This window comes from Argiope bruennichi, chromosome 11 (genome assembly GCF_947563725.1).
Source record: "Argiope bruennichi chromosome 11, qqArgBrue1.1, whole genome shotgun sequence".
In the NCBI taxonomy this organism is placed as follows: Eukaryota; Metazoa; Arthropoda; class Arachnida; order Araneae; family Araneidae; genus Argiope; species Argiope bruennichi.
The window spans coordinates 24,343,948-24,358,534 of record NC_079161.1 but is presented as its reverse complement, the minus strand read 5'-3'; the positions used below and the strand labels follow the sequence as shown (position 1 = coordinate 24,358,534).

At 32.9% G+C, this 14,587-nt stretch overlaps 1 protein-coding gene across 1 annotated transcript in view; it reads left to right on the top strand.

Moving 5' to 3' along the window:
• The window catches only part of LOC129957014 (chymotrypsinogen B-like), a 64,685-nt gene extending 58,776 nt beyond the window's left edge, over nt 1-5,909 (top strand). The window contains exons 8-9 of the mRNA XM_056069121.1: nt 265-401; nt 5,655-5,909. Of these exons, the coding sequence (XP_055925096.1) occupies nt 265-401; nt 5,655-5,828 (311 nt within the window). The 3' untranslated portion in view covers nt 5,829-5,909. The remainder of the gene's footprint in view (nt 1-264; nt 402-5,654) is intronic.
• Nucleotides 5,910-14,587: the final 8,678 nt, after the last annotated feature.

Genomic DNA, 14,587 nt, shown 5'->3' with positions numbered 1-14,587 from the left:
CTCAATTCGAGTCAAAATTTGTTCAGCGAATTTATGAATACATAATCGCCTTCAGCTGAATGCCTACAAAGTGCAAATTGTGCAAGCTTTACACTTTAATATCATTAATAAAATTCTTTGAGTTGTAATTTACAAATACGTAATCGGTTTTTGCGTAATATTTTTTATTCGAAAGTTATGAGGTACGGAAACCCCGACAATAATTAATGAACACCTTGTATTTAAAAACATACACTTTTACCAAGTTTTTTCCCTTCTTTTTAGCTGGGCCTCAAATTCTGAGGGAAGGTGTAGTGTCAGTCATAGACCCTCGACGATGCGCTAGACGACACCAACCTATTGAAACCATCAATAACTTGGTCTGCGCAGCTGGAATGGAATCTGGACAATCTTCTTGCTATGTACGTAATCATGATATTATATCATAATCATTATTTTATGCTTTTTAATGGGGTTTTTTTTTCTTGTATACAAAGCATACAGAGAGAAAGAATAAAGGGCAGTTAAATGAAAACGAGACAGAACGGAAAAAGACTAAGTAAACTGTTTATTATTTCAAAATCAATCCACGTAACTGTTATTACTCTTATTCCCCTATTATGTGACAAAAAAGGTCAGTGCCTTCATGGAGTGAAGTCTGCGGTTGCCTATGAAACCATAATTCCAAACAGGCGTACTCCCCAAGCAAATCGACGATCACAGATATCTTCCTCCAGGGCTCCAAAAAAATATGGAAATCCCATGGCCAGAGATCTGGACTGTATGGAGGATGTGTAAGGACTTTCCACTGAAACTTCTGAAGAGTATTCTTGACATCCTTGGTTGGTGAGCATTATCTCCAACAGAATGATGTCATCCTTTAAAATTCCTGTGTGTTTAGATTTGAAGCGAACTTCAATTTTGCAAAGCTCTTACGTTAATTGGGAGCCATGTTCCAGGAAATCGATTATCAGTGGACCATTGCAATCAAAGAAAAGAGTCGTCATGACTTCCCCCGAGCCGGCGTACACCGATTTGGATTTTTTTTAATGGGGATGAATCCATGCCCTTTCAATGGTGGCTCTGGCATTTACTCTTCGGCTCAAAATGATGGCAACATGTTTCATCTACCATGACAATACGGGACAGGAAACAATAGTCTTCATCATGTGTTGTCCATATTATGTTCAATATCATTTATTCTACTCAGACATATGTGACATTCTGTGTTCAGGTACTACAATGATTCGGGTACTGAAGTGATTATACTGTATTCAGGTACCTGAATACAGTGTACTACAGTTATTCGGGTACTGAAGTTAATATTCTGTATTCAGGTACCTGAATACAGTATGTAAAATATGTCTAAATAGAATAAATTATATTAAGCATAATGTTGACAACACGTTTTACACCTCAGTGAGTCCGAAAAAGTTTCTAAAATACTGTTTATCTATGAATTCAGTTTGGTATATTTCGAGAATCCTATTTCGTCCAATTCAAAGCCATACGAATGTCAGTCAAGGCTACCGAGTTTCAACCCCACCCAATACTAGCGTACAGCAGTGATACATAAATATTCAAAAAGACCGACAATCAACGAGATTATTCAGTTTGCTGTATTTAAAGAATCCTATTCGGTCCTATCCAAAGCCCTGCGAATGTCCCTCAACACTACCAAGTAGCAACACCACCCAATACTAGAATACAGCAGTACTACATAAATAATCAAAAAGACCGACAAGAAATAATCAACCAGCTTCAAATTTTAACAATTCTCATCGAAAGACTATCTAATTAAATAAATGTTGGCATACAAAAGTAGAAACCAATGTTCTTTGAGTACTGCCAGCAGATATACGATAGTTTAGTCAGAAGACTATCGCTGTAGTCTTTTGACTGGTTAATCGTAAAAATATCAAGTATGAGCTCTTGAAAGTGATCTCATATACTTTCAGCTTTCAAATAACAGATGTAAGATTAAAAATGTTATATAGGCAACTGAAATTGTACGAGAGAGTGAAAGGAAGTATTTAGCTACTATTCGGACAGCCGGACAGACATATAGATAAATTTCACCTAATACCGGGTGTTTCAAAAACGACCGGTATATTTCGAAAATCAATAAAAACTAAACGTGCAGCGATAAAAATACACCGTTTGTTGCAATATGCTTGGGAGAACAGTAAATTTTCAGGCAGACAAACTTGCGAAATTAGTTACAATTTTCAACAACAGATGGCGCTGCAGTCTGGAAAAAATCTAAACTACAATATTTTCCTAATATCCACCAGGCGCAGCAATAACATGGCGTAGTATCAGAATGAAATGAGTAAAAACCCGTGTAAACGTCTCGGCCGGGATGGCTTCACATGCAGAACGTATTGCTTCAGTTGTTCAATTGTTTCTGGATTGTGGCGGTTCACCTGATCTTTCAAGTGTCCCCACAGAAAGAAGTCGCAGGGGTTCATGTCTAGCGATTTCAAAAATTTTCAAACAGATCCTTTATTGTATCGCTTTTTGGCTCTTTGGTTACATTAAACTTTCGTAGTAAACTTCGTCTTGTTGCAACAACACTGTGTTCTACACGGTGGAATTCCAACACCAGAAAAATCCTTTGTTCTAAGGAATAAACCATTTTTTCACAACAAACTTGCAATCTGTGAACATCACACGCTTAAAGCAGAAAGACGACTTACAGAATGGCGAACTCAGACTACGTTTTCTTCTATATCTTTCGAATCACCTGCAGCGCCATCTATTGTTGTAAATTGTAACTAATTTTGCAAGTTTGTCTGCCTGAAAATTTACTGTTGTTCCAAGCATATTGCAACAAACGGTATATTTCTATCGCTGCCAGTTTAGTTTTTATTGATTTTTGAAATATACCGGTCATTTTTGAAACACCCGGTAAGATTTCATTCAAAATTTGACAGAAATCTATTAATTTGGTGTTAAGCCTATATACGAAATCTCCTTCGAGCTCAAGGCGTTTTTGAGTTACCGAGTACATAGATAGACAGACAAAATTCCAAAAATGATTTTCAAATCCAAGAGGATATCCAAGAAGATTCTTCAAAAACTGCAGTACGAATGTTTTAACGGATTATAATTCCCTCACTTTACTACTTACACAAGAAGTTGGAAACACAGTTTTGGAATCATGTCTAGTTGTGAACATGATAGCTCAAAAAATTTCAAGCTACACGATTGAAATTTGTTACGTGACCTTTGCACAAAATTTGTTCATTTCTATCAAATTTTGAGCAATTTCTCTGTCTTTTTAAAAAAGCAAATTAATACGATAACTACAAAAACTTAAGAACCTGGCAGAACCAAATCCACCAACAAATTGATTGTTTGTAGGCCTGTACATGCACTTACACATAAACACAATATAAATGCAATAATATAGGTAGGAAAAATTTGTTAAGTACTTTCCTTACCAAATTTTATTTCAATTTATTACTTAAAAAGGCATCCAAAATGCATACTGTAGAAAGTATTCTTTCTTATCGCCAGAACTGTAATGCATTGCCAAATAGCATAACTGAAATCTGCCTTTGGTGACTTGGCGAATATTGATTGGCAACCCCTCACAATGGAATACGAACTTTTCAAGATTTCTTCAGTCGGTGTGTAATTCCCTTAAGTGCATGCAGTAAACAAAAAGTTTACTTTCTGGTTGTGATTGTTTTATAGTATTGGTAAATTAAAATTTATTTCAAATATTGCTTGATTAATTCCTATAATATTCCATTTTCTTCATTACAAAGAGTTTTTAAATGAATATAAAAAAATTTGAAAGTCTGTGAATAGAAAGCAAAACGAAGCATAACTTTATTGTTCATCGGTAATCAAAATTAAGAGCTCAAAGTTTAAATTCAATACAGTTATAAGTGTTCTATATAACCTCTTCCAGAAATACGTAGGATATTGTTACAAATCTGTAATTTTGCTACCCGGTACGAATAGTGTCATCTTGGAAAAAACCGTTAAAACCCTTTGTAAGATCTGTGCTGAGCAGCTGCCGCGTCAATGACCTGTGAGCTTGGCAACCATTTGGCGACTTGGCGACGAATTTGGCGAGTTTGGCGACTAAATGGATAATACCGGAAAGTTCGAGATGCTTCACGATCCATCCAGTAATAACCGAGATACACCCAGGTACGCCGTGATTGGTCTGAAGATCCAGCCCCGCCTCCCGGAACTATAAAAGACAAGTAATCTGAATCTGCAAAGAAGTTGTGGATCGTCAGAAGTTGTGTGTATCGTCACAAGTGGTGTGTGAGAGGAGTCGGAGTCGCCGACACGTAGGGATTTTAGAGAGAGGATTAGACAGCAAGCAAGCAAGCTGTTGAACTAATGATTAGCGATTAAATGTGTTGCGATTGATTAGCGATATTTGTAGAAGAAAAATGTTGTAACAATATCAAAATGTTACGATGCAATCCACAATTTTTCCTGCAAACCTGGTGTGAAGTTTTGAAAAGATGCAGATATGCATGTATGGTGATACTTGATTTTTTTTTCCTGTGGCTATATCGAATAGCAAGCGTTTGTTTCACCACTTCCAACTGACGTTGACGATTTGCATATCTGTCAGGAAAAGGCATGTATGTCTGCAAACCTTCAAAGTGTCAATGCTGGAAAAGTATGAGATGAGTTATCGTACCATTTTGATATCATTCGTATTTTTTGCAAGGCTTCACAATTATCACTTATAATTTAAACTTTCAAGTTCTATTTCCAATTCCGATTAACAACAAGGTTGTATTTTGTTTTTCTTTCTTTTAAAAGTGAGTGAGGCGTCCCCTTTCCAAAGGGGGCACCTCAGAGATGAAGATGAGAAGCTTCCGGTATGGTGGTTGGTTATCTTTATACGGATAGTTACAGAAATTATGGGAGTCAGTTACCTCCTATCGATGACTGGACGTGCTTCCCACGGGAAGGGTTGTTCCGTGACCGGTGATGGCCCTTAGCACTCGACCATAGTTCTTGCCAGTGCTGCTGTCGCGGTGATCCGATCAATCAGATTAATTTGCCTGCCTTAGCGGCAAAGTCGGAATAATCGGTTAAGTTTCTCTCAGTAGTTCTCAGTAGTCTGTCCCTCGGGGGGGAGCACCTCGAAATGAGGATGAGATGCTTCCGGCATGGTGGTTGGATCTCGCCACCCTGGAGGGTACACTAATAGGTGGGGGATCTGGCTCCTCCCATCGATGACGGGACGTACTTCCTTCGGGGAGGGTTGTACCGTGGCCGGTGACGGCCCTTAGGACTCAACCACAGTTCCCACCAATTGCTGTTGCGGCGGTCCGGTCATTCAGTTTTTGGTTTTAATCCATGTGCCTTCGGGCGGGTCGGAGAGTTAGATGGTTGACTTCTCTCAGTAGTCTTGAAAAGTTGGGATATTCATTTATAAACATCTTGTTTACTATGAAGTACAAAATTCTCATGTGTGGGAACATGAACATGAGAATCTTGGTATTCGTGATCTTTCCTAAGTTACATAATTTCTCTTTGGGTGTCAGTAGTGATAACACCATTATTAGATAGTAAACGAGAAAGGACGACGGGGGACTACCCTGCTCTCTTTGTTTTTTGTTTTTTTGTTTTTTTGTATAATTTTGAAGAATGTTTTAATTATCTTGCATTCCTTTTTGTCTGAAATACAGGGCGATTCAGGATCTGCTCTTATTGGCAGAGTGGGGCCGAAGTTCTATGCAGTGGGCGTGGTATCCTATGGAAGCTTTCCGAGATGTAGTGCTCTGAACCCAGTGGCGTATACAAAAGTCGCTAACGTTATGCCTTTCATCAGCCGAGTTGTGATGGATCTCCCTATGAATTGAACGTGCCATCAACTTTTGGATGTCAATGGAGCATGGCCGCTTTTCATGATGTCCATTCCGTTTAAAAACGTTATGTTTATCAAAAGCATGTCGTATTAAATTTTAGCTCCTGAATAAAACTTGATACAACAAAATTCGTGAAAAATATTTATTTCGAAAAAAAAAAAAAAATACCATCAACCTGAGAAAATTGATGTGGAAAATTTTGTGAGGTCTAAATTTATGCAGTCGATAAATATATATTTTTTTATTTTTATTTATTTATTTTGCTAAAAAAATTAAGCTGCTTTTGAAAAATGTTATAGGCAAAAAAGAAAGAAAAGAGAAATTTAATTATAATCTCAAATTGACAGAGAGAGCCTGTTTTTCAGACCTTGCTCCCCTAGATCGTTCGTCGTTTCCTCTTTTTGTGCTTAAAATTCATTCTTATTTAACAATGACCAATCACAGGATTTAATTGCTTACGGATTTAGTATAAATATAATTTGAATTTATAAATGTAATTCTACAGATTTTTTTTTATTATTCTTTTAATACATTATCAAGATGTTGGGAATTTAATGTTTTAAAGATGAATAAGTCAATGCCGAACATGTTGTAATTAAAATGTTTGAATGAGTTTGTGAATAGAGAGATATTTATTGTGATTTTGTTCGAATGATAAAAGCAGATATTTAATTGTGATTTTGTTAAAATGATAAAAGCAAATATTTAATCGTGGTTTTGTTAACACTGATAAAAGGAATTTAATTAATACTGATCAATCAGATATTTAAAAGCGATTTTTTTCAAATCTGAAAAAAATCGACTTTTAATTGAGATTTTGAAACACTTATAAAAGCAAATATTTAATTGTGATTTTGCTAACACTGATAAAAGCAGAAATTTAAATGTGATTTTGTTAACACTGGTAACAGCAGATATTTAATTGTGATTTTTTCAACCCTGTTAAAAGCGGGCATTTAATTGTAGTTTTATTAATACTGATCAAAGCGGATATTTAGTTGTGATTTTGCTGATACTGATAAAAGCAGTTGTTTAATTGTGATTTTGTTTACTCTAATAAAAGCAGTTATTTAATTGTGATTTTGTTTACCCTAATAAAAGCAGATATTTAATTGTAATTTTTGACATTGATAAAAGCAGATATTTAATTGTAATTTTTGACATTGATAAAAGCAGATATTTAATTATGATTTTGTTAACACTGATAAAGCAGATATTGAATTGTGTTTTTTAAAACTGTGAAAGGAGATATTTAATTGTGATTTTGTTAACATTGATAAAAGACGATATTTAATTGTGATTTTGTTGACACTGGCAAAGGCAGATATTAAATTGTAGATTTATTAAGACTGATAAAAGCAGATATTTAATTGTTATTTTGCTAATACTCAGAAAAGCAGGCATTTAATCCTAATATCTGTTTTTATCAAGACTGATAAAAACAGATATTTAATTGTGATTTTGCTAATATTCAGGAAAGTAGACATTTCATTGCAGTTTTATTTATACTGAAGAAAGTATTTAATCGTGATTTTTCTAATACTGAGAAAAGCAAACATTTAATGTAATATTATTAAGACTAATAAAAGCAGATATTTAATTGTGATTTTGTTAACCCTGGCAAAAGCATATATTTTATTGTAATTTTATTAAGACTGATAAAAGCATATATTTGAATGTGATTTTCAGAACATTAGTAAAAATAGATATTTAATTGTAGATTTATTAATGCTGATAAAAGCGGATATTTAATTGTGATTCTGCCAACACTGAGAAAAGCAGATATATAATTATTTTTTTATTAAGACTGATAATGGCAGGTATTTAATTGGGATTTTCAAAACATTAGTAAAAATAGGCATTAAATTGTAGTTTTATTTATACTGATAAAAGCAGATAGTAAATTGTGATTTCGCTAACACCGATAAAAGCAGATATTTAATTGCGATTTTGCGAACACTGATGAAAACTGATGTTTAATTGTGATTTTGCTAACACTGATAAAAGCAGATATTTTATTGAAATTTTATTAAGACTGATAAAAACAGATATTTAATTGTGATTGCGCTAACACTGATAAAAACAGATATTGCATTGTTGTTTTATTAAAACTGATAAAAGCAGATACTTAATCGTGATTTTCAGAACACAAGTAAAAATAAATATTTAATTGTAGTTTTATTTATACTGATAAAAGCAGATATTTAATTGTGATTTTGCTAACAGTCATAAAAACAGATATTTAATTGTGATTTTCAGAACATTAGCAAAAATAGTCATTTAACTGCAGTTCTATTTATACTGATAAAAGCACATATTTATCTCTGATTTTGCTAATACGGAAAATAGCAGACATTTAATTGTAGTTTTATTAAGACTGATAATAGGAGACATTTATTTGTGATTTTGTTAACCTTGATAAAAGCAGATATTTAATTGTAGTTTTATTATGACTGATAATAGGAGATATTTAATTGTGATTTTGTTAACCTTGATAAAAGCAGATATTTAATTGTAGTTTTATTATGACTTCTAAAAGCAGATATTTAATTGTGATTTTCAGAATATTAGTAAAAATGGATATTTAATTCTAGTTTTATTTATACTGATAAAAGCGGATATTTAATTGTGATTTTGCTATCACTGAGAAACGCAGATATTTAATTGAAGTTTTTTTAAGACGGATAATAGCAGATATTTAATTGTGATTTTCAGAACATTAGTAAAAATAGACATCTAACTGTAGTTTTATTTATACTGATAAAAGCAGATATTTAATTGTGATTTCGCTAACACTGATAAAAGCAGATATTTAATTGTGATTTTATTTACCCTGAGAAAAGCAGATATTTAACTGTAGTTTTATTAAGACTGATCATGGCAGATGTTTAATTGTGATTTTCACAACATTAGTAAAAATAGATATTTAATTGTAGTTTATTTCTATCAAATTTTGAGCAATTTCTCTGTCTTTTTAAAAAAGCAAATTAATACGATAACTACAAAAACTTAAGAACCTGGCAGAACCAAATCCACCAACAAATTGATTGTTTGTAGGCCTGTACATGCACTTACACATAAACACAATATAAATGCAATAATATAGGTAGGAAAAATTTGTTAAGTACTTTCCTTACCAAATTTTATTTCAATTTATTACTTAAAAAGGCATCCAAAATGCATACTGTAGAAAGTATTCTTTCTTATCGCCAGAACTGTAATGCATTGCCAAATAGCATAACTGAAATCTGCCTTTGGTGACTTGGCGAATATTGATTGGCAACCCCTCACAATGGAATACGAACTTTTCAAGATTTCTTCAGTCGGTGTGTAATTCCCTTAAGTGCATGCAGTAAACAAAAAGTTTACTTTCTGGTTGTGATTGTTTTATAGTATTGGTAAATTAAAATTTATTTCAAATATTGCTTGATTAATTCCTATAATATTCCATTTTCTTCATTACAAAGAGTTTTTAAATGAATATAAAAAAATTTGAAAGTCTGTGAATAGAAAGCAAAACGAAGCATAACTTTATTGTTCATCGGTAATCAAAATTAAGAGCTCAAAGTTTAAATTCAATACAGTTATAAGTGTTCTATATAACCTCTTCCAGAAATACGTAGGATATTGTTACAAATCTGTAATTTTGCTACCCGGTACGAATAGTGTCATCTTGGAAAAAACCGTTAAAACCCTTTGTAAGATCTGTGCTGAGCAGCTGCCGCGTCAATGACCTGTGAGCTTGGCAACCATTTGGCGACTTGGCGACGAATTTGGCGAGTTTGGCGACTAAATGGATAATACCGGAAAGTTCGAGATGCTTCACGATCCATCCAGTAATAACCGAGATACACCCAGGTACGCCGTGATTGGTCTGAAGATCCAGCCCCGCCTCCCGGAACTATAAAAGACAAGTAATCTGAATCTGCAAAGAAGTTGTGGATCGTCAGAAGTTGTGTGTATCGTCACAAGTGGTGTGTGAGAGGAGTCGGAGTCGCCGACACGTAGGGATTTTAGAGAGAGGATTAGACAGCAAGCAAGCAAGCTGTTGAACTAATGATTAGCGATTAAATGTGTTGCGATTGATTAGCGATATTTGTAGAAGAAAAATGTTGTAACAATATCAAAATGTTACGATGCAATCCACAATTTTTCCTGCAAACCTGGTGTGAAGTTTTGAAAAGATGCAGATATGCATGTATGGTGATACTTGATTTTTTTTTCCTGTGGCTATATCGAATAGCAAGCGTTTGTTTCACCACTTCCAACTGACGTTGACGATTTGCATATCTGTCAGGAAAAGGCATGTATGTCTGCAAACCTTCAAAGTGTCAATGCTGGAAAAGTATGAGATGAGTTATCGTACCATTTTGATATCATTCGTATTTTTTGCAAGGCTTCACAATTATCACTTATAATTTAAACTTTCAAGTTCTATTTCCAATTCCGATTAACAACAAGGTTGTATTTTGTTTTTCTTTCTTTTAAAAGTGAGTGAGGCGTCCCCTTTCCAAAGGGGGCACCTCAGAGATGAAGATGAGAAGCTTCCAGTATGGTGGTTGGTTATCTTTATACGGATAGTTACAGAAATTATGGGAGTCAGTTACCTCCTATCGATGACTGGACGTGCTTCCCACGGGAAGGGTTGTTCCGTGACCGGTGATGGCCCTTAGCACTCGACCATAGTTCTTGCCAGTGCTGCTGTCGCGGTGATCCGATCAATCAGATTAATTTGCCTGCCTTAGCGGCAAAGTCGGAATAATCGGTTAAGTTTCTCTCAGTAGTTCTCAGTAGTCTGTCCCTCGGGGGGGAGCACCTCGAAATGAGGATGAGATGCTTCCGGCATGGTGGTTGGATCTCGCCACCCTGGAGGGTACACTAATAGGTGGGGGATCTGGCTCCTCCCATCGATGACGGGACGTACTTCCTTCGGGGAGGGTTGTACCGTGGCCGGTGACGGCCCTTAGGACTCAACCACAGTTCCCACCAATTGCTGTTGCGGCGGTCCGGTCATTCAGTTTTTGGTTTTAATCCATGTGCCTTCGGGCGGGTCGGAGAGTTAGATGGTTGACTTCTCTCAGTAGTCTTGAAAAGTTGGGATATTCATTTATAAACATCTTGTTTACTATGAAGTACAAAATTCTCATGTGTGGGAACATGAACATGAGAATCTTGGTATTCGTGATCTTTCCTAAGTTACATAATTTCTCTTTGGGTGTCAGTAGTGATAACACCATTATTAGATAGTAAACGAGAAAGGACGACGGGGGACTACCCTGCTCTCTTTGTTTTTTGTTTTTTTGTTTTTTTGTATAATTTTGAAGAATGTTTTAATTATCTTGCATTCCTTTTTGTCTGAAATACAGGGCGATTCAGGATCTGCTCTTATTGGCAGAGTGGGGCCGAAGTTCTATGCAGTGGGCGTGGTATCCTATGGAAGCTTTCCGAGATGTAGTGCTCTGAACCCAGTGGCGTATACAAAAGTCGCTAACGTTATGCCTTTCATCAGCCGAGTTGTGATGGATCTCCCTATGAATTGAACGTGCCATCAACTTTTGGATGTCAATGGAGCATGGCCGCTTTTCATGATGTCCATTCCGTTTAAAAACGTTATGTTTATCAAAAGCATGTCGTATTAAATTTTAGCTCCTGAATAAAACTTGATACAACAAAATTCGTGAAAAATATTTATTTCGAAAAAAAAAAAAAATACCATCAACCTGAGAAAATTGATGTGGAAAATTTTGTGAGGTCTAAATTTATGCAGTCGATAAATATATATTTTTTTATTTTTATTTATTTATTTTGCTAAAAAAATTAAGCTGCTTTTGAAAAATGTTATAGGCAAAAAAGAAAGAAAAGAGAAATTTAATTATAATCTCAAATTGACAGAGAGAGCCTGTTTTTCAGACCTTGCTCCCCTAGATCGTTCGTCGTTTCCTCTTTTTGTGCTTAAAATTCATTCTTATTTAACAATGACCAATCACAGGATTTAATTGCTTACGGATTTAGTATAAATATAATTTGAATTTATAAATGTAATTCTACAGATTTTTTTTTATTATTCTTTTAATACATTATCAAGATGTTGGGAATTTAATGTTTTAAAGATGAATAAGTCAATGCCGAACATGTTGTAATTAAAATGTTTGAATGAGTTTGTGAATAGAGAGATATTTATTGTGATTTTGTTCGAATGATAAAAGCAGATATTTAATTGTGATTTTGTTAAAATGATAAAAGCAAATATTTAATCGTGGTTTTGTTAACACTGATAAAAGGAATTTAATTAATACTGATCAATCAGATATTTAAAAGCGATTTTTTTCAAATCTGAAAAAAATCGACTTTTAATTGAGATTTTGAAACACTTATAAAAGCAAATATTTAATTGTGATTTTGCTAACACTGATAAAAGCAGAAATTTAAATGTGATTTTGTTAACACTGGTAACAGCAGATATTTAATTGTGATTTTTTCAACCCTGTTAAAAGCGGGCATTTAATTGTAGTTTTATTAATACTGATCAAAGCGGATATTTAGTTGTGATTTTGCTGATACTGATAAAAGCAGTTGTTTAATTGTGATTTTGTTTACTCTAATAAAAGCAGTTATTTAATTGTGATTTTGTTTACCCTAATAAAAGCAGATATTTAATTGTAATTTTTGACATTGATAAAAGCAGATATTTAATTGTAATTTTTGACATTGATAAAAGCAGATATTTAATTATGATTTTGTTAACACTGATAAAGCAGATATTGAATTGTGTTTTTTAAAACTGTGAAAGGAGATATTTAATTGTGATTTTGTTAACATTGATAAAAGACGATATTTAATTGTGATTTTGTTGACACTGGCAAAGGCAGATATTAAATTGTAGATTTATTAAGACTGATAAAAGCAGATATTTAATTGTTATTTTGCTAATACTCAGAAAAGCAGGCATTTAATCCTAATATCTGTTTTTATCAAGACTGATAAAAACAGATATTTAATTGTGATTTTGCTAATATTCAGGAAAGTAGACATTTCATTGCAGTTTTATTTATACTGAAGAAAGTATTTAATCGTGATTTTTCTAATACTGAGAAAAGCAAACATTTAATGTAATATTATTAAGACTAATAAAAGCAGATATTTAATTGTGATTTTGTTAACCCTGGCAAAAGCATATATTTTATTGTAATTTTATTAAGACTGATAAAAGCATATATTTGAATGTGATTTTCAGAACATTAGTAAAAATAGATATTTAATTGTAGATTTATTAATGCTGATAAAAGCGGATATTTAATTGTGATTCTGCCAACACTGAGAAAAGCAGATATATAATTATTTTTTTATTAAGACTGATAATGGCAGATATTTAATTGGGATTTTCAAAACATTAGTAAAAATAGGCATTAAATTGTAGTTTTATTTATACTGATAAAAGCAGATAGTAAATTGTGATTTCGCTAACACCGATAAAAGCAGATATTTAATTGCGATTTTGCGAACACTGATGAAAACTGATGTTTAATTGTGATTTTGCTAACACTGATAAAAGCAGATATTTTATTGAAATTTTATTAAGACTGATAAAAACAGATATTTAATTGTGATTGCGCTAACACTGATAAAAACAGATATTGCATTGTTGTTTTATTAAAACTGATAAAAGCAGATACTTAATCGTGATTTTCAGAACACAAGTAAAAATAAATATTTAATTGTAGTTTTATTTATACTGATAAAAGCAGATATTTAATTGTGATTTTGCTAACAGTCATAAAAACAGATATTTAATTGTGATTTTCAGAACATTAGCAAAAATAGTCATTTAACTGCAGTTCTATTTATACTGATAAAAGCACATATTTATCTCTGATTTTGCTAATACGGAAAATAGCAGACATTTAATTGTAGTTTTATTAAGACTGATAATAGGAGACATTTATTTGTGATTTTGTTAACCTTGATAAAAGCAGATATTTAATTGTAGTTTTATTATGACTGATAATAGGAGATATTTAATTGTGATTTTGTTAACCTTGATAAAAGCAGATATTTAATTGTAGTTTTATTATGACTTCTAAAAGCAGATATTTAATTGTGATTTTCAGAATATTAGTAAAAATGGATATTTAATTCTAGTTTTATTTATACTGATAAAAGCGGATATTTAATTGTGATTTTGCTATCACTGAGAAACGCAGATATTTAATTGAAGTTTTTTTAAGACGGATAATAGCAGATATTTAATTGTGATTTTCAGAACATTAGTAAAAATAGACATCTAACTGTAGTTTTATTTATACTGATAAAAGCAGATATTTAATTGTGATTTCGCTAACACTGATAAAAGCAGATATTTAATTGTGATTTTATTTACCCTGAGAAAAGCAGATATTTAACTGTAGTTTTATTAAGACTGATCATGGCAGATGTTTAATTGTGATTTTCACAACATTAGTAAAAATAGATATTTAATTGTAGTTTATTTATACTGATAGAAGCGGATATTTAATTGTGTTTTTGTTAACACTGATAAAAGCAGATATCTCATTGTTGTTTTATTAAAATTGATAAAACCATACACTTAATCGTGATTAATGATTGCAATACCGGTATATCGAATACCGGTATTTTGAGCCATTTGTGCAATTTTGTAATACCGGTATTTACAAGTTTAAATATCGATTTTTCGGTATTTACTAAAAAAATTTTTAATTGTCTTGTTTGAATTCTTCAGGGATCGTGAACATAGC